This window comes from Etheostoma spectabile, chromosome 19 (genome assembly GCF_008692095.1).
Source record: "Etheostoma spectabile isolate EspeVRDwgs_2016 chromosome 19, UIUC_Espe_1.0, whole genome shotgun sequence".
NCBI classification, from domain to species: domain Eukaryota; kingdom Metazoa; phylum Chordata; class Actinopteri; order Perciformes; family Percidae; genus Etheostoma; species Etheostoma spectabile.
In genome coordinates, this window is record NC_045751.1 from 9,335,773 (window position 1) to 9,356,833 (window position 21,061).

Genomic DNA, 21,061 nt, shown 5'->3' on the forward strand with positions numbered 1-21,061 from the left:
GATTGTTTAAATGCAGAAAGATATATGGACGCTGTGCACAATGTACTCGTATGATATATATCAGCACATGCTTTTGAAGTTCCAAAGTTGTGTCGAGACAAATCGATTTAATTGTTTCTTGTGATTAAAAAGACTTCCCTCCTTATTTTAACCTGACCTTTAAAGTTGCAATCAGAGCAGCTCTTTGAAGGTTGCGTGTAGGCTATAATCATCATTAGTGTCGAGAGAGCAGAAGTCAAAGTTTGAGGGGACAGGATTTAGAGTGAGTCTTTGTGAGAGAAAGGAAGTCCTGAATTGGTTAATCTGGCAACGGTGTGATTGAAATTTCAATGGCAATCGTGAAATTTTAAACATACCCTCAGTTTGTCTTGTCCCACAGAAAACAGCTAAAGAACCGTGGCTCTGTGGCTTGGTCACAGAGAAATTTAAACAGGGAAGATGAAAGAAATTTGATCAATAAAACAGAAACGAGTGACCCACACATCCTCAAAACTGCACTTAGTATTAATTGTTCATAGTAAAGGCTCTTTCACTTTTGTGCTCTGGGAGTGAGGGGCAACTAAACAACTCCCTATCATTGCGCGTGAGTCAGCATATTGTTATTTAAACTGTTTCACTTTTCATACAGCTCATCAGAAAAAAAGTGTTGTCTTGGCCTTGACAAAGCCAACTCATCTCTACATTTTAAAAGGCACCTGCTGCTGTTATCTAGGGACATTTACAAAGACCAAACATAAATTCCCAGATGACTGGCATTTTCAGGAAAGACAAGTGAGCCATTGAGGCGTGAGGATCAGTTTGGGTGGTTTTTAACCACCTTTAGGCCAGGGTTGAGATGTTCTCAGGTTTCCGGATGAACAGTGATTCGAGGATTGAATTTAGATTGAAGTCCCATGTTTGAAGCAATCAATGTTGAGGAGTTTAAAGACATACATACGTAAACCATATACTGTTATTAGCAAGCTTAATACACATTTTGCATTTGATTATGTTTCTTTCTTTGTCTACGGTGTGGTTCCTTGAAGCAAAGTGATGCGGACATGTGCAGCCATGCCAGGACACATGTGGTTTCATGGACCCATGTTAAAAACAGTGGTTTCTGCTCCCCAATCCCCTAATGATTGTGCCTCAGAAAGCTGTTCTCTATGTGTGCTGGGGCTCTGGCGGGCCTGTGGGGGAGTGTCTTTTCACTGCAGACAAAAACTTGGCCTGCGCTGTGAAATGAGGTAGAAACTCACAGTTTATCCACTGTTCATAATCAAAATGGTCTTTGTTTTTTCCCTCGTAAATACTTTTGTCTACGGTTGGCAATCAAAAAGTTCCCGGCATGATCGCACTCCAACATGATGGATTGTTGAGAAAGCTGTTGGTCATTTAAAGTATGGCAGGGATGAATCGGACATCTTTAACAAATAAATCAACGGTCGGCACCACGCTTGGCTGTCAGCCAGATACACCGGCACCCTGAAGGGATGATAAACTGAAAAAGACACACATGCTATTACATTAAATACCTTCACAAATCATCGATACGGCATAAACCCCTGCACGCACATTTAAAAGAAAGTACATAAACACACACACACGTTGGCAAATAAAAACTTAAATGGACTCACTCTCACCCTTGCACACTTACACAATTACCAGAAGCTTGTGTGTTTATTCAACATATGGGTCCACTGGTTTAGGTGAAATAAAACTACATGCAGTGCGGTTTTTAATGATTGCTTTGGGTCCGTTTTCACAAAAGCGAGTCAGAGTATAACTGTCTGAGGCCAAACAAACTCCCCAGTCAAATTATTGTAGCTTAAGTGCAAAGGTCATAAATCACCAGCTCACCAACCTCATAATAAATATGGGTGGTGTTTATGGACAAAATAAGACTTTCACTAAATCTGTTGGGATCACACCAGCAGCAACGCAAAATCGGGCCAGGGAAGAACTTGGCGCCCTACTTCGGACGCCCTTGCCCCGATCATACCCATCTTTAAACTCAAACTAATATTTGCCAATCACTACTTTAACATCTTAGGAAACCTACAGTTTTAAAAAAAAAGTGACATTTAGTGTTTTGGGCTTAATAATGAGACATACCTGTCTTTTTTTTGCAACTCCAAGGCTACGGTAGTTAATGCCTAAAGCAATTTTCTTTTTTTTTTGCAACGGTCGAGGATTTTGCCAACACAAGAGTTGCTATTTCTGTGGGTCGACTCACAACAATCTGTACAGCTCCGTCTATCTTATCCACTCTGGCTGACACCAAACGCTTGTGGCTGGCTATGTAATTAAATCCCCTTTTTTAAATCTAACCTTCAAAACTCTTCATGATTGCTTTTTTCTCACCAGAAAAATTTGAATCACTTAACAAATCAGAAGTGTACATAGCGACAATCTTTCTAACAACTGGTGTTAAACATCACCACAGACGGGCTACGGTTTGGACCGCGAGAGAGCCACACAATATACACAAGTGGTATTAGATTTTGGAGTTAACGTAGGATCGGTGCATCCCTAGTGTCCACTATCATGGCACATCACCTCGACGATACTTTTTAATGATGCGGTATTCTAAATACACCGTGTACAGTATACATCTGGCAGTTCATGCAAGAATCCTTTTCTCCTCCAGTCACTTACAGTAAGGCATGTGCTGTGAGTTATGCTGCAGGGTGTAACTCAACCTGATGAAGCTGGTTCCTTGTCTTATTTCAGTCTTATTTCAGCCCTGCACTTGCGTATCTCCCTGCCTCTGTATTTGGGTAAAGCGATTTATGTGCAGTGCCACTGCCAGTGAGGTCTCTGCTGTTATTTCACCCCAACGCTTTCTTGTCTTGACTGTTTTATCACAAAGCAGAGAAAGTAAACTGAAATACAGCCAACTCTCTCCCTCGCTTTCCCTATGTGTTTGCTGTTTTCCCCCCAAAACGCACACGCACACCACACACCACACACACACACACACACACACACACACACACACACACACACACACACACACACACACACACACACACACACACACTCTTGAGCCAGACCTCTGGCCTGCTGGATTTGAGTTACGTGGCCGAATTCTCCTTTTCCTAATCCCTTCAAATTAGAGTTTTGGTCTGCCAAGGAACTCCCAGACCAGCGCACACCACACACACACACACACACACACACACACCACACACACACCACACACACAAATTGTAGCTGGGTTTCCAAGTAGCCCTCTGAGATATTCTTTTCAGGGTTTAGTGTCCAGCAAGGGCCAGCTAAACACACACACACACACACACACACACTCTGAGGGCAGGCCACACACACACACACACAAACACACACACAGCTACACACATGTAATATGTGCACACACACACACACACACATTCAGTCACACAGGGGAGGGAACAGTGAAGCATTGTTCACTGCTTCCTGAAAGAGTCGGCATCAGGATCACAGGAGCTCCGTCAGCCTGGACCCTTCCTCTCTCTCTGGAGCCCAGTCATCCAATTCAGTGTGGACAGCCATGGGACCGCAAGTCTTGTGGCTAAGAGAGGATAAAAACTGCCTAAGTGTGTGTGTGTGTGTGTGTGTGTGTGTGTGTGTGTGTGCGTGCAATATGAGTTCTAAAAGCAGATCAACAGGGACGATCCCAGTTTAGCTCTTGTACTTAAAAGAACAGTAGTTACAAGCTATGAGTGATTATGGTTCAAAGCCGAAACATAACATAATGACAGTTTGACAAAACCTTTCTAACTGTTGTTTGGCTTCAGCAGCTCTGCAGTTTCCTCACAAAACAATCTGGCAAGAAAAAAAGCGATTTGTTAGTAGTAAACCTGGTGTCAAAACAATTCAGTACAATATGTGAATCCGAAACTCGATTTTTCTCTCTGATATCATACTGCCTGAGGAATGGGAACATAATATTGCATTTACCCATCTATATCCTTTAATGAAATTACCACAATGAACCGAGATGTTAAGTTATGTCACAATACAAGAACACTGTCTATATAAAAACCCTGGTTTTGGCAAGTTTTGGTAGTTGACATTTCTGTTTATTTTTTTTGGTGTTGCCAGCAAGCAGACTTGCCCGTTAGCTAAATCTAATTCCAATTTGGCGCACCATATCGCTATTTTCCAAGCTACTGTATCTGTCATATGTCATTCTGCCTGAAGAGAAAATGCTTTTTTATTTGGGTTTCATGACTACGCAAGTGATTGACGTCCTGTTACTGTCCCAGTTGCTCATCCTCAAAGTGGAGAGAGAGCAGACGACCAATATCTTGGTTTGAGTTCAGCAGAGCGGACAGCTCCGCAGTCTTGTGTTATTAAGACTTCATGACAATTCATAAAATTCTGAAGCAGCATCAGTAATAACGTTACAGTGGCATGCTGTGGTGTATGTGGGGAACCTACCGGTTCTTGTGTGTACTATGAAATTGAATCCTGCCGGAGCCAGTATCAAGGACCACCAACATGTGTAGGCTGTCAAATCAACTGAAAGCTCCTCTATTCTGTCAGTGAATTCAAAGAAATGACACCATATTTAGAAAAAACAAATTCAGAGGCAACGTCCATTGAAAATCATAATTACAGATGCATTCCTTTTCTTCTTACATCTGTGCCAGACTCATACGTATGCATGCAACCTAGTTTTACAACACAGCTGGGAGTTTCATCCGATCATTTGTGTGTTGCTGAATGTTTTTAGCATGTGTAAGCCTGCATTTTGGCTGCTGAACCAGCCCGGCGGACTCATTGCTTAAAAGCCCAGGAAAGGACAAGCCATCAATTGTCAACACACTGAGAATATACACCGCTCAGGGGACAAGTTATAGACACAAGAATTTAAGAGTTATTTGCCAAAAAAAAGGATACATGCCATTTGTGAAGAGAGAAGTGTGTCGTTTTAGAATAAAAATGGCACAACTGCAAAGCAGATTATGGGCTACTAATACGATTGTGATTGCTCTGAAGACCTTTGGGAATTAAAAGTAATATACAAGTCAAGTTATTTTTATTAAAACACACTGAGACCTTTTACAATTCTGAGGCATACCTGCTCTCAGTTTATTGATTTGTGAACGTTGAATCATCGGGGTGTAACTTGTTCCTGAAATGAAAGCTAATAGGACCAGTTTTGCAATTTCGGGAGTGGAGTCAGGACTTGGCAAAGAGAAAATTCTGGTGAAGGAGCACTCAGGAGAGGGGGAAGGGTCTTCTAACTGTTGATGTTTAAAACCTGTGGCGCAGTTCCAGTTGCATGCTCTCAGGGCATGGTAAGGATGTACAGTCCCCTATTTCTCCAGAAGCTTGCATGTCTCTACTAGCCCGCTGAATCTCTCACATTTTCCTTCTCTGCTTTTCAGCAGTTAAACTAAACCGAAAACACAATGAGAAAAATAAATAACTGATACGATTCCCTACTTCCTACCCATTTTTGAACTCGGCCTTCATTTTGATGTCAACTATATATGTATGTTGCACGGTTGTCAGACCAGGGGCATAAATTGGGTGTGGGGTGTGGGGGGGGGGTCCACACATCAGCTTTCACCACACAGTTTATGATGCTATTGCTGCGACACAATCTGGCCACAGAATCATAAACACCTGGCAAAGTACTTAAAACCACCTCAGTGGTAGTTACCGCTACAGTAAAATCAGGAAAAAATGTTGCTATCATGACACACATGCACACACACGCACACAGACACACACACACAGACACACATGAAAACATAATACCAGCTTGTAAATATCTTGCAGGGAGACCAAACTTGGAAGAAGGAAGAACCACCTTAGCAAGAAAAATATTTAGGCAGCATCTTCAATTGTTATCAAAAGAAAAAAGGTGCTCACCTGTGGTCTTTTCATGATGCTTACTTCCTCATTGAAGTGGTAACGATTAACCATTGAAGTGTTTGGCCAGGTGGCACATATATTGGCCAGTTAGCTCATAAAGTGTCAATTTAAATGGCAGTGTTTTGAAATGGCAAACATGTGACTTGATGTCAGATTGTTGTGTCTTATGCAGAAAACCGTGTTCAGGTCAATTAAAAAGTGCCATTTTGAATTGCAAAATGTGCGTAAAGCACAAAATGTGTTTAGACTTTTAGAGACTTGAAGGAGGTGTGGCTTTCTGTGTGCCAGTTTAAATAAGTGTGCTATGCATGTAATTTTAGTGTGTTAGCAATTGGAAAAAAGCTATTAATACAGAAACAACCACTGGGGGAAGGAAACTAAACATAAATGTTGAGTCCTAACTTTCTCAGTAATATATTTAGTGCAATAAAACTCAAACAGACTGTGTGGCTCTAGGGGATGGCAGGCAGTCGATCCACCACTTTGATCTAGACTGAAATATCTCAACAGCTTTTGGATGAACGGCATCAAATTTGGTGCACATGTCCACGGTGCCCAAAAGATGAATCCTAAAGAATTTGGTCATTCATCCCCTTTTCATTTCGCACCCACATGATGTTAATATTTGTGGTTTGGTGTGAAATGTCTCAACATTTGAACAATTGAATACCTACATTCATGTTGCGCTCAAGATGAATTCTAATGATCTCGGTGATGCTCTGACATTTCAAATACCAAATACCTGCAAAACAATAATATTAGCCTTAGCTGCAGTTTGAGTTTAGGGTTCATTAACAAATGCTAACATGCTAAGATGGTAAATTGCATACCTTCTTAAAATGAGCTTGTTAGCATGCTGACGTTGGCATTCAGCTCACATCCACTGGTGTGACTGCAGACTCTCAGCCATGTTAACAAGTACCTGCTAATTACATCAAAATTATATAACCAAAATATCCTGTCGAGTTAGTTTAGGTATTCAGAGTTCATTTAATATGTGATGGATTTGCATTTACAGTGTAAAGTTCTCATGACCTAACTGAAAATAAATTGTCTTGTTTGTCGTTTATTGTCAGTGGCAGGGAAAAAACACAATTGTAAAATACAAAACTGTCTTCGAACCAGCAATAAGTATAAACATGTCTCACTAACTATGGGGAGAAGTTTCTTTGTGCAGCTTAAACCCTGAGAAAAGACCGCGTTTCAGTGTGATGATGATGTCTCTCGGCATACCTCGGTTTAGCCTCTGGCCTCGTTACTATATACTAATGGAGCAGAAAGTCTCGTAATCTTGTTTTTAGCTGAGGGCAGTGATGTGTACGGGCTTTATCTCCTCACTAACAGGGATAAGGCACTCCCTACCATCCCTCTCAGAACTTAATGGACTCATATGCGCAAACACACACAAGAATGCCCTATAAGTTCAAAGCTTTTATTCTCACATGCGAAAAACACTCCTCAATAACAATTAATCCTTCAACCAGAACCACCAAAGCAGGGAGTGTGTTTTGGCAGAGGCGCCGGGGAAGAAGCTAAGCCTACTTCCACTCCATTTGTTGCTGCGAACCGACTCAGATCCACTCATCCATGTGTGAACCTCCCCAACACCTCTGCCAGTAGTAGCTGTCATCACAATAGACAGACTGTCTCTGTCGGGGTCCACTGTCAGCAGTTTCTGTTGCGAAGTGTCCTGATTGTATTCATGAAGATTATGAGCTTCTGTTCTTCCTTCATGACGTTGCAATGCTTCCAAGACAATAAAGGGTATATGGATCTGTGAGTTTTTGAAATAAGCCTTTATGCAAATACCTAATAACTTCCTGTTCAATAACCCAGCAACACTGTCTCTAATCAGTCTGTTTATTGGTTCCACGTATTTATCATTCTCATTCTCTATTTCAGAGCTGTTCATACTGTTCATAATGTAATATAATACTGATATAATAACAGAATACTATTTATTCCAGCACCCTTTGCACTTTGCTCTATAATTAAAATAATAACTATCATAATTATAATTTTACTCCTGCACTCTTCATTGCACTATTGCCTCAACCTGTCGATATTGTTTATGTTTATAGTGTGTATATATTTTTTGTTTTGTATAAGGAAGCGCATTGTGAGCAATATGATCCAAAGCAAAATTCCTCGTATGCGTCCTCATACTTGGCAAATAAAGCTGATTCTGATTCTGGAATACTTTGAGGTACTTCACTTGAATACTTGTACGCCACTTTATGCTGCTACTCCACTACATTTTCGAAGGAAATAATGTACTTTCATTTCAGATTAAAACATGTACCCAAAATATGATTATGTCAAAAAATGTAATTCATTATTATAGAGTAAACTTACAGTATATGAAAGGGGCTAATATGCCTAATGAGTACAATTGTTACAATTTTGAGTAAAATTTTGCCTATAATACTTTTGCACTTTTACTTGAGCAAACCTTTGAATGCAGGACTTTTACTTCCACTGAAGTTGTTAGTGTTGTATTGGTACTGCAACTTAAATGAATAGTTGACGCCCCCAGTTTGGCAAAGCAGGCAGGAGTACCGGCACAAACGTTGAAGAAGGCAACAGCTAAACGCATTTAGCCACCTAAAAAAGGCTCACCAAAACTAATTTTCTGTCTGGCTGCCCGGATAGCTCCGTTGGTAGAGAGGATCTATATATAGAGGTTTACTCCTCGACGCAGCGAGCCAGGGTTCCACTCCGACCTGCAGCCCTTTGTTGCATGTCAGTCCCCCTCTTTCTCCCATTTCATGTCGTCAGTTGTCCTGTCAAAAATAAACGCAGAAAGTGCCCAAAACAAAAAAAATTGTTTAGGTGTAAGATTATTTAGAATATTTTCACGTCTTTACCCTGCTACCAAACAGCCCTCGGGGCGTGCCAACCACAATCTACTGCAGGTAATACACCGACTATGAATACGTGTCTCATACAACCCCACTTCAAAGAATCCAAAGTGTCTAAACACTTCTTACACTACTGGTCCTATATTCAAATACAGCTTTAAATGGGGACTGTAATGAGGAAGCTTGTTCCATCCACACTAAAAGCTTCAGATTTGTAATGTTTGCCCAAATTTATGATCCCAGGTGCAGAAATGTCTCTGCCAACTGGAAGAAATAAATCTCCAAACTCCAGACTTTAAGAAATACTTTTGTCTCTCTCGTCTCTTTAGTTACAGTATTAAATGCAAAAATGTTAGTTTACTGAAATTATACATTATTTCTGGATTTTTGGACCAACTAAAGTTCAGACAGTTGTGGAAGCCTGCTTCTCAGCTTAATGGACCTTTTTATATTTCCCCTTATTTGACATAACAAGGCTCCCAGATTTGACCTGGATACAAATTTGCAACCGGTATGTACACCGACTGGAACAATTACATGTGTGTCCGATTAGACTCATTATGATGTTTCGTCCCACAATAGACACGTAAAGCCATTAAAGACATGAGTCATCCAGGACTGGGGAACAGGCTGTTGAGACGTGGCCCCATCTTTTTTTCAAAGAAATCCAGTTTTTCCCGTAAGTGCCCTGTCCTTCCCGCTTGATTGGGGCTAATTTATACACAAACTTAGACAAACACACCTCTATCTTCACAAGGAACAGGGAAATCCACTCATGCATCAACATGAACAGTATCGCTGAGACAAAGAGAAAGAAGTAAAGAGAAAGAAGAAAAGAAAAGGCAAATGGAAGGCAGAAACCACCGGGAAAGAAGACAAAAGGAACAGGTTTCATTAGAAAGCGGGGGTCAAGCGGAAAGAAATTAATAAAAATAAAGAACAGGGGTGAAGGAGTCCAGCTCTGTAATCTCTCCCTCCTCATCAGAGCTTGTTAAAGAGTCATTAGACGGGCTTTCAGACCGTGACGCTTACAATCTCCCTGAAGGGCACACGCGCACGCACACACCACACACACACAACACACAACACACACACACACACACACACCACACACACACACAAACACACACACACACACACACCACACACAACTGAGCTACATAAAGCCTCTCTCTACATTTCAGTTCCCAAAGATGTCTTATTCGACCCATGCTGCCCCAAAATTACATGAAAACATTTATTTTTTCAGATTCAAGTCGCTGCCAAACAGGAGGCGTAGCAAAAGGGAAAAGAAACAATTTCCCCTTCGCCCAAGAGAAACTGTTGTTGGAGAAATGTAATTATCTTGAATTAGATGTCTCATTAGGAATGCACTATATGTGAGGGGAAAGTCTTCATTAAGACATGCATGCCCTCAGTGTGACATAACGATTTGTGTTACAGCTGCCTGAGCCAGCAGTCCGTGTGCCAAAACATTTGGGTTACATTCGGTCTCAGGTTCTTTCACTGCGCCGACTTCCGCGCTGTACTTCTTTGCCTTTCAGTTTCTTTGTACGTCACGATAAGACAAATATGCAGTGTCCCCTGAAGGACAGTTACACTTCAGGAGTGAAAGAACATTTTGGAAAATGTGCACCAAATCCAGAAATGAATAGCACAAGATGTACAGAAAAGCTTAAGAGAGCCATGCAAGAGGAAGACTGCTGATACACTGAAAGGGCAGCATACTGTATTAGAGAAGTGCAGAGAGAGAGAGAGAGAGAGACCGTGACAACTAGTTTGACTTAGCAGCATGAACATCCCATGAACTAAAAGGAGATGGTGGAAATCATCAAAAAGCAAGATCCATAATTACTATTACCTTAATTAATAATAACAGCTGCAGAACATGCATGAGAACTTTATTCCTTTATTGTTCTTCCGTGCTCAGTCGAGGGTTGTGTGACTAAGCCTGTCTGTTTTGGCTGATGAGCAGTCTGTTTGTCTTTGTGTTCCAAGTTGCAGATGCCAGTAGGTGTGGTGGGGACATTATTTATTGGAACACCTGGGCCTGGTGTTTCCAGTATAGGAACGCACACCACGTGTACCACATAGGGGGCGAGAGAAGAGAAACGCTGTTCCCTATGCTCCACGCTTCCGTTATTCTGTTTTCCATTTTAAGACAAAACACTCTACGCTATTTCATTTTCATGCATACGCGAGGACACCACTGACTTATGGCAGCCACACTTCGCAGCTTATTGGAAACAGTCTGTTTGTTGTAATGTGCGTGTGTTGTTTTTGTGCCAGCCTTGGCGTCTTGTGTGTTGTGCATGGTTTTTGCCAGGCTTGGCGGTGCTCGAAATTTGGGGCTCAACAGTTGTCCCATAGGTGGTTGTGGGCATGTAACGTATATAGGATAAACAATTATCCTTCGTAAAAAGTTGGTAGGTGTTGTCATTTTAGTCAAATACCAATCCATACCACTTTTTTTCATGCAACAGTGTAACAACAAATTGCCAAGGCTGACAAACTCAACATTGACAAATTATGTGTGTGGTAAACTATAAGATTTGGTTTAAAAGTTTAAAAAAAAATAGTAAAATATCTAAATTCAATCAATAAACAGTGCATGGCCTTGAGCGGCCACACAACAAATTGGGTAAGCCAAGAATAACAAGGTGGTTTAAGTGGCTAAACACTTCAACTTGGGGCTGTCGGACATTGGGGGGGCAGAGGTTCCGAGTCAGGCGCCAAAAAGCTTATCTTTTATCTTAATTGTGATTGGTCATTTGCCCAAACTAAATGTACAGGATTTTTTACTTTCTTGTTTTGTGTGTAAATTGTCCTTTGATTACAAAATTTTACTTTGGCTCTTTTTTAATGTCTGTGAATGCTCTGTAAACAGCCGGTTTAGAGATTGCAATATTATTTTCCACTTGTAGGGAAAAAGCCTGCATTGAAATCGCTGAGGAATCATATGGACTATTTATTCTGTATATTTTATGTTCTGTTAAGAGCCCGTAGTCCAGAACAGAGAGTACATAGTATGTCTAAAACCCAGAAAGTTCAGCACTTGTCTAAATAATTAAGAGATGGTTATTGACCAACAACATTGTAAATATCTTGTAGAGATATGTTTACTGTTTGTGAGGATCTAACTTGTTTCGATCTGTGTTTGGTGTGTAGGTGCGTAGCCAGGGGGTCACAGAGGAGCTGAAGTGCCTGAGTTTACTGAATGCTCTGGATAAGGACCAGGACATCCCCGACCAGCTGGCCCAGCTCTTCGGGGAGCCCTGCATCAAACTGGCCGAAGGCATCAAAGCATACATCTCCAAGGTGAGAAAAGACATTTAAAACTACATTACTGACATTCAGAATAAGTGCAGTACATGCAGCGTTTCATTTTAGATTTCTGTATTTGCTTTAGAGAAAAAAATCCTACTCAATCACTATTTGATTTATGATGAAACCCACAAAAACATCAAAGTTTTGTATTATAAATGCCTTCTAATAATAATGAACCTCTATGGTATAAGAACATTGGTATTGGTGTGAGCCCATTCTCTAGGAAAGTATGCTGAATAGTTTTCCAATGGAGGACATTATCTTGGAAGGACAAGTTGATGGCAAGATGGGTTTTGTTCTACGTGTCAATGAAAAGCAGCCATAACAATGAGTCTATAGTAACAAATATCATAAGAAAGATAGTGGGAAAACTAAAAGATTTAAAAAACAAAACAACAAAAACAACAACAAAAACACACATAAAATGTGTATGTAAGAAATGGGAAGAAGGTGAATTAAATGCATCGTTGGCAAGTAGGCCTGTAACAATTATTACCTAATTGTCTAATTGCAGATATTAAACATAATCGCCATTTCTTTGTTTAACCGTAATGAATTGCCAACATTTGTCCTAAGGGGTTTAACTCTTGATGGTAATAGTCAATTTCCTGTTAATTTAAGAAATGTTTTATTATAACAAACAGGCAAGGTTTATGTCATAGGCATGATGTACTTGTGTTATTACATTATCTGGGTCACATGACAGTGATATAACCAAAATATTCATCCTGGCATTCATTCAAAACTTGTTTTTGTTTGGAAATGTAACATATAAATAAATATTTTCAAATTTGACTGAAAGAGACAATTACATGCATAATTGCAATTATTTCTGAGAAAACGAGATGCTCAGAAAAATTTGGAATAGTTACAGCTCTATTGCCAAGCTCCACAAATCCAGACTATCATTTTTATTCCCTAAATGACATATTTTGGCTCTGCTGGCCCTGGGTTTAAGAGCAGATGGAGGCTGGTTACAGCGTGAAGGACTCCGTTAGAGTGAGCTGAGAAACATGTGTGGGGACTGATGCAGAACTGAACCTCTGGGCGCGAGTGATTGGGCATATTTGTCAACCTAATAGAGAAACTTTCAGCTGTGAGGACACCCATATAAAGATATATACAGGGCATATGTGTTGAATTACACAAACTAAGATGGACAATTAAAAATGTAGTTTTATTAAAATAGCAGATGTATTGACTTTATTGGTACTGTGTATTTGCAATAATGTTTTCATTGATTTCATCCGCTCGATCATCTCACTTCTAGCCATGAACTAAAGAGCATCCTTTAAAATACAAAACATTAAAATACACTAAGACCGTGAGTATGAATCATGTCAATGGTGTAAATTGTAATACATGATGGAATGAGTGGAAGAGAAACCTTATTACTATTAGAAAAGTGAGAGCTACATTTGTCATCATCTTTTCTGTCCGTTTGTATCTGACAGTGTTGGCCTCGGCCATTTGCTCAACCTGTTTTCTACAGATACACCTTTACAGCTGCAGTCTAAGTAAAAGTGACTCACTTAAAAACGTGAAATATTGGCAATGGAAGTTTGCAAATATATAATATATGGGTATGGGCAAATATATGGGTCATGTTATTTAGGCCTAGCGTCTGTGGAGAGGCTGCTGGTGGTAAAGCGTTTACGAGAATGTGTGCAAGTATAAACACGACGATCTGTTTCGCCCCGTCAACAATGTAACACGAAACCAATCAATACCTGACAAGAACCAGTGACCTGAGACCTCAGATCATAACAACCGCTGTTTACATTTATGTGCTCTAACTTGTCGCGTTTCACGAGTTTGTGCTGGAAACGGTTTTGTGCTTCTGGGTGTTTTTAAGCCCATGCTGGCACAAACAGAGATGTGCATATACACTTCCAGCTGTGTGTGTTTGGAAGCTGTTGTACGCATGCCAAGTATTTGAGTTGAACCTTCTTGGCTTATATCTAAAAAACAAGTCAGTCACATTACTGTTACCCATACACTCCTGCACAATGCTCTCGGTGCATGTATGTCGAATAAGCATGAAATACCAATGACTCCGGGAAGCTGTGGTTCTCACATACACACACACACACACACACACACACACCACACACACCACACACACACACACACACAACCACATGCATCACGTCCATGTCATCATAGTAAGTTATCTTCTTGCAGCCAAGAAGACGTTTCCGCCTAGTGTGAATGTCTGGACGCTTACAGCAGAATATCTTCAGCCCCCTCATTTCCTACACCAACAACCCCCCACCCCCCCACCCCCCCACCCCACCCCCACCCTCACACACACATACACACAAACCACTGTCAGTGTTTAAGCCTCTCTTGGCCTTTTGCTTCAAGACTCTCTCTTTCTAGCTTAATCTTTCTCCCAATCTTTTTCCCCTTTACCTCTCACCTCTTCACCCTCTTCTCTTTCTTTGCTCTACTTGGATGATACAATCAGAGAGTGCTGCTGCATGCCCTTGTGGTCCGCAGTGGACGGGAACAGGAATGTCTAGTTTTTTTTCCAGTGCAATCGCTGGTGACACACATCCAAACAACTTTACATCCAATTACTTTTTAATCTAAACATTCGCATATGCGGTATTGTCAAGGTAATCCAAATCCCATTCATTTCCGTGCCAGCACTTTGCATGTTTTTTTTTTACCCTTGAGCAAGGCATTTCAACCCCTTTCTGTTTGCTCTTTCAGCTGTCAAATCTCAAGAGTGACAGGAAGTGAAAAGAATGGAAAACTAAAGGTAGAAGCATAGACTGTAAATATCAATGGACAGAGGATCCGGCTCAGCATAGTGCTGCAAATGCGGAAGTGCCTTAAAGCTGCATTCTTTGTGAATCCCAGCAAAGACCCATGTGGTTGCAAAAGGAGATCGTTTCTGTAGAAGTCTATGTTGTTGATTTTAAAATCGGCGATGAAGCAGGGGGTGTTTTAGGGCGTGGCTATGATGTGATTGTCAGTGAAAGTGTGTAACGTAATGTAGAGTGTAAGGGCTCCTCCCTCACGCCTCACTCCTCCCTCTTGTCTAAAATCGTCACATCCGCAACCAGGATGGTTGTGGATGTGACGACTCATAGCAGATCTCCACAAACAAATGGGTGACGTAACACATGCGCTGTCCATTAATATACAGTGAGTGGGTCGAAGACGAAAAAGAGGGGCATTAGTGCAGTTTGGGCTGTAGTTTTTCTCCTGGAAATGATTATAACTATGTTGGCTCTGCATGTAGATTCCTCTGTGGATACATGCACACAAAGTGTACTTAATGGGATCAGTGAGTGAGTGATTAAGATAATGATGTGTGAGAGGGGGATTGAGAAAAAGGATGAAAATAGTGGTGTTGGCATGAGATGATGAGGATGGTGATGAAGATGTTGACTTGAGAGATTGACGGGATTGTACTGAAAGACGTCACAGAACGGAGCCAAACAGAAGGCAGGAATAATGGAAACAGTGTACAAAAGAAAAAGGTGGGAAGAAGAGAGAAGAAAAGAAGCCCAGCTGGACAGGAACAAATACAAAATTTAAAAGAGAGTTGAGAGATGTGGAGGAAAAGACGGGAAGTGAAAAAAAAAATGTGGTGCAGGAGAAGAAAGAAGAGATGAATAAATATCACGTTGAGGTTTTTATTACACAACACTGTGTGGAGAGAAAAAGAAGGGAAAGAAAAAAATGGTTAAAACTCCACAGGTCCAAACTAATTAGTGGTTTTGCAAGTTTTAGTTTATTATTCATAAATCCGAACTACACAGCAGATACAGATGCTGAGCGTTTTCCAAACCATATAAAAGCATTGCGATCCCTTTCAGGAAGCCATGAGTTTTAGACCATTTGATGAATGTATACAAATTCGATTAACTATTATCGAACTATTCGATCGATTAACTTACTTCCAAAAATAGAAATTTGTCTGCGGGACACATTTGACAAAATATCCTTTGCCGTGTAAGTGCTAATGCACTAATTCCTTTGCATAAAAACAATGTAAATATGTTTAATTTTAAGTCTGTGCAATTACATTATATCATGCTGCACTCATGACTTATGACCTATAACGTGGATATCCATTAAGAAATGCATTTTATGCTTTGTAAAATAGTCAGCCAAAATGTAAAGTATAAACGCTTTAAAGTTAACGGGGTGGACTCTGGAAAACAATCAGGATGGGGCGCGAGGAAAAGAAAAGTTTCCTTGCCGTCTGGAGGATTTGGTTTCTCAGGTCTATGTATGAATGAGCACATGCAGCGAGGGGTTTTTCCATTCCTTCTTGCGCATACACAGTTTTGTGTTGCGTGCCTGCATTGACTTCACGTGAGACAAAGCAAAACTACAAGGAAGGCTGGAAACCAGGGGAGAGGAAGGGTAATGGGGGAGCAAAGGAGGATTTAGGATGGCATGCGTGAGTCTAAGCTCAGGTATTCAAGTCTTAAGCTTTCAGCTCTGGTGGCGACCTGAGTAACTTTCCTTCTTCTACCCGGCTACCCTCTGTTTTAGAGACGGCACCGTAACGCCTGCACCTGCTGAGAGACATTGCTAATACATCAGCTCGCAGCTTCCAGCTGCAGTGACGGATAACGCTCTGAGTTATCCAAGTTATTCCGCTCTGAGACTCGGTCGGGGTTGAAAGGAATTCACATTATCGTCCTATCAAATGTTCTCTCCTGGGTTTCAGCTGCGTTGTGTGTCTCTGTCTCTTTTATTTGTCTTACTTACCGATCAGCGTGGTAAATATTGTCTGCATGCATATTTTTCTGACGGAAAGGATATTTTTTTTAGATTTTGTTTTTGGCAGAGGCATCTGTTGGTATGCTCTGATTGGTGTCCAAGAATGTCCACGATTTTGATTAAATCCTGTTTTACTGCATGTACTGCAGACAAGTGCCTGTGTGCAAGTGTGCAAATGATTATTGGTCAAAGGTCGAAAAACCGGCTCCCAAGCACAAAAAAGGGATTTACTTTTGCGTTTCAGAAAGGGCTTGGCAATACAGGGCTTAGAAATAGCAGCTGAAACCCAAGACAAACCTGCTCATAGATCTATGGATGTATTAAGTAAGACTTAGTCTGGAGGCAAATATTGTGGATTTAGATTTATTTATTATTATGAGTAGGACAATGCACACTAGTCAACATTTCTGTAAATGCAGCAGTGTTAGCCAACTGTCTATTTTTCAAATGTCTAGTTCTACCTAGTATGCATGGGTGAACATACAAACTCCACACAGAGAAACACGGAACGACCTGGATTCAAATCAAGAACCTTCTTGCTGTGAGGCAGAAGTGCTAACCACTTAGCCACTAGGCTGCCTTTTCGCCACCAGAGTTGGGAGTAACGTGTTACAGAAGTAACGCTTTTTGCTGTAACGCAGTAATAAAACGCATTGCTATCTAAATTTTGGTAATATTAAACTTGTTACAATCTCAGTAACGCGAGTCACAACGGATTTTAACGCAACATTTAGTGACGTTTTGTCTTTTTAAGAATTCATTGCAAAACATTTCTTCACAGGAAAAAAAAAGAAGCTGTGAGTGTTTATTTCCTGTGAATGTGTAGACATGTAAGCTGAGTAGACCTTGAAAATAGTAGTGGTTTAGTAGTAGTCCCAACTCAAGCTCCACATACTAGCGTTTTCAAGAGCTTTCAACCGTATCACACTATCAGCATCAAATATTCTTTTCAAAGTCAAACATGAACTTTGATGCTTAATGTTTAGGAATTGAAGTCCTAAAGGTGCTATGGATGAAAACACAACAGCTCACATGTCCAACAGATGCAATATGGTTGAAAGCTCCTAAATAAGCTAGCAAGTGCCCCTTGAATTGGGGCTGTTTCGCCAGCTATTTAAGAGGAAGAATACAATTTGATGTTCAACTAAATAAGTTTAAAAAAGTAAAATTCTACGTCTACGTATCTGAGAACACATTCCTTTTTTCCCGGCATGATTTTAAATTATGATCATAAAAATAAGAGATGAAAAAGAAGAAGGCAGGAAGAAGCTGTTTTATTCCAACTTTTGACTATTGACCCATCATGCTCCATTAAGTTATTTCAAATAAAAAGGTCACTTGGCTTCTCTTTGTTTCACACAGATGTTGTGTGGGTGCCATATCTCTAAATCTGCTCAGTGTAGAAGCAGTGATGTTATAGCACATATTTAGCTTTTGACTATAGATGCAAAACAGCTGTTTTGACATCACTGGCCAGGGTGTGGACAGACACGCAGCAGGCTTTACAGAAAGCAGTTCACCATGCAACTCAATGTTAGATTACTTTTTGACAAAGAACTATGCACTCTGAGCTCTGTAATGAAGGGAGGCATTTTGATCTGCAATGGTCTGTTCAATCAACTTTCTGTTCCTTTCATCAATCCTTCTCCTTGTCCACTGTTTGTCATTTAGAAGAGCTTTGTGTTTTACAAATCAGTGCTAAATGGTTCTTTTAGTGAAGAACCACTCAAAGAATTATATACACTTAAAAAGTAAATGGTAGTACTGAAATGATCCTTTAAATCAAATTCCCAACATAAAATCAATGAGCCCATGCAAGAGTTTCTTTCAATAAGTCTTTTAAAACCAATGAATAATTTGCAATGCATATTATTACAGTAGCCTTTATTTACGAATGGGCAGCATATGACAATGTTTTTTCAAAATACTAACACTAGTTTGACTGTGTAGCATGTAAAGATAATGGTTTCTCCCTTCTCTTGTTCCGTCTTCATTCAACTACAGCAAAGAGGACATATTTTAACATCATATCCTATCAAAAGGGATGGCCCCATTTTTCACAATCGGCAGGCCTACTTTAGGGCCACACACACGGGTTGCATATGACGTATGTCCAAACACCAGCACCAACTCTTTTCTATGCAAGTCCACAAACCAGTGATGTCTTGACCACATACTGAAAAAATAAAAAAATAAAAAATAAAATAGATAGACGACATGTCTCCACTTCCTCCTACTGTACAAAGGGGAAGCCAGAATATGTTGGATACAGCCACCGCCATCCTAATTTTGCCAAAATCTGTGTAGTAGCTATTGGGCGGTGGAGCCACTTTATCAAAGTTCCACCTACACTGTACATCCGCCCTACCAATTGCCAGTCAATCACAGCTGTCAATCATGACATTTCACCCTGTTTTTATAGCACCCAAATCACAAAATAGGCCGCCGTTATTCTATATTTTTGTTTTTGTCAACAAATCCAATGAAAAGACCCCAAAAAACAATGTGATGTATCCATCTCTTGTGCATTTGTTGGGGACTATTTAAAGACTTGGATTATTACGCATTTGGTGCACTAAAGAGCATTTGCAAGACGTATGTGGGACTGACTACATGTTCATCATAATGTAAGAACATGTCCATTGCAAAAGTGTGTCTTTAATAGTTTTTAAACAGGGGAGAACACACTGAGGAAAAGGAGATATGAGGCTTACAGACAATACTTGTTAGTACAGTTGGATAAGTTCATGTTAGCTTTGGTGTTTGCATTGGATTTGGGATGATAAGAAAAATATAGAATATCACCAGATTTATCACTTAGGAAAGTAGTGTGTAGTGTTTTGGTTAAAGGTGCCCTGTCACATCTATTTCATTACTTTGTGGTAATGTCTGAAGTTCTACCATGGACTCTGTAACATTCTTTGGGGGAAAAGAGCCTTGGTTACCTTGTTTCAAGCCATTCTAGTGTGGTATAGAAAGAAGACTCAGCTCGATTTGTGCCAGTTCTCATTAATATTACTCATTAACAAACTAAGCTGTTTGTCTCTGATTGGCTAACAGCTCGCCAGTGAGAGCCTGGCTATCAGAATCCTTTACCCAGCGCAACTGGGCAAGCTCATGAATAGTAATGAGCTCAGGCAACATGACATCAGACTGACCAGCTTTTGTAACTGATTTCTCCGCTTATTTCTTTTTAGTGGCTAGAGCTGACAGAGGAGGTGGCAGTTCATTTTCACATTCTCAACATAACACAAACATATATGGACTTATTTAAAAAAAATGTATTTCAAAAAATGCAAGTGAAAAGGGTTTTGTGTGGCAGGGCACCTTTAAGGCTAGCATACAGTCAATTTTACGGTTTTAGTAGGATGGAATAGAGAAAAATAATGTCTGCATGGGTGTCCTGTGAGGACAGACTCACAAAACTTTCAGGTCATGTTGAAGAGATGCAAGGCACACGGATGTAACCATAGTTACATGGTTATGTAGAGTGAACAACAAATGCCAAAGAAACAAGTCGGTCTTTGAGCCGCAATTCCTTATCTTGTTCTGTTCTACAGTTGGCTATTGAAAAGCAAATGTCAGTCATTGCCATGCTGTGTATAAACCACCCACACACACACACACACACACACACACACACACACAACACACACACACACACACACACACACACACACTTAAACACAGGGAGGGGTGGAGGGCTGTAGTGTTGTTAGTGATTTCCAGCTGATACACAAACACAAAAGACCTCTGTGTCTGGCGTCGACCACCCTCCCTCTCCTCATTCATCCCTCAGGCAGAGTTCCTGTCCAGCGACCCCCAATACAAAAACCCCTACCCCCCTCCATCTTCAACTCCTTTACCATGATAATTTCTGTAGCTTCTTTAGCATCAGCTGTTTGATAAGACAAAAGACAAGAAGCGTCAGTGCTTTCACAACCCACGTATTAAAGGCCAGACTCATATGCTCTTTGGCGAATTTCCACAAAGCGTAAAGCTCCCATCAGATGATCGACTTACTCACCTGTTTTAAGTCTTATCTATAGACTCGGCACGTTCCCAGGGCATTTCAAAACTCACATAATAAAGCTCACACTCAGCATTCCTACAGCATATGTGCAGCTTTAACTCCTACTTACAGTAAAAGCACAATGTAACTTCTCTACATCAACACTTTTGCAAGTACTGGAAAGATGGAAAAGTATCAGGAGAAGCCAGATGCTGGCAGTTAACTTGTTGTGATATTGAAAACATTCTCTCGAGTTGTCACA

General features: G+C 40.5%; 1 protein-coding gene across 1 annotated transcript in view; it reads left to right on the forward strand.

The window, feature by feature from the left end:
• tnfsf10l (TNF superfamily member 10, like) overlaps positions 1-21,061 on the forward strand; it is a 53,701-nt gene that overhangs the window by 15,619 nt on the left and 17,021 nt on the right. Inside the window, exon 2 of the mRNA XM_032544565.1 lies at positions 11,880-12,029. Coding sequence (XP_032400456.1) covers positions 11,880-12,029 — 150 coding nt within the window. The remainder of the gene's footprint in view (positions 1-11,879; positions 12,030-21,061) is intronic.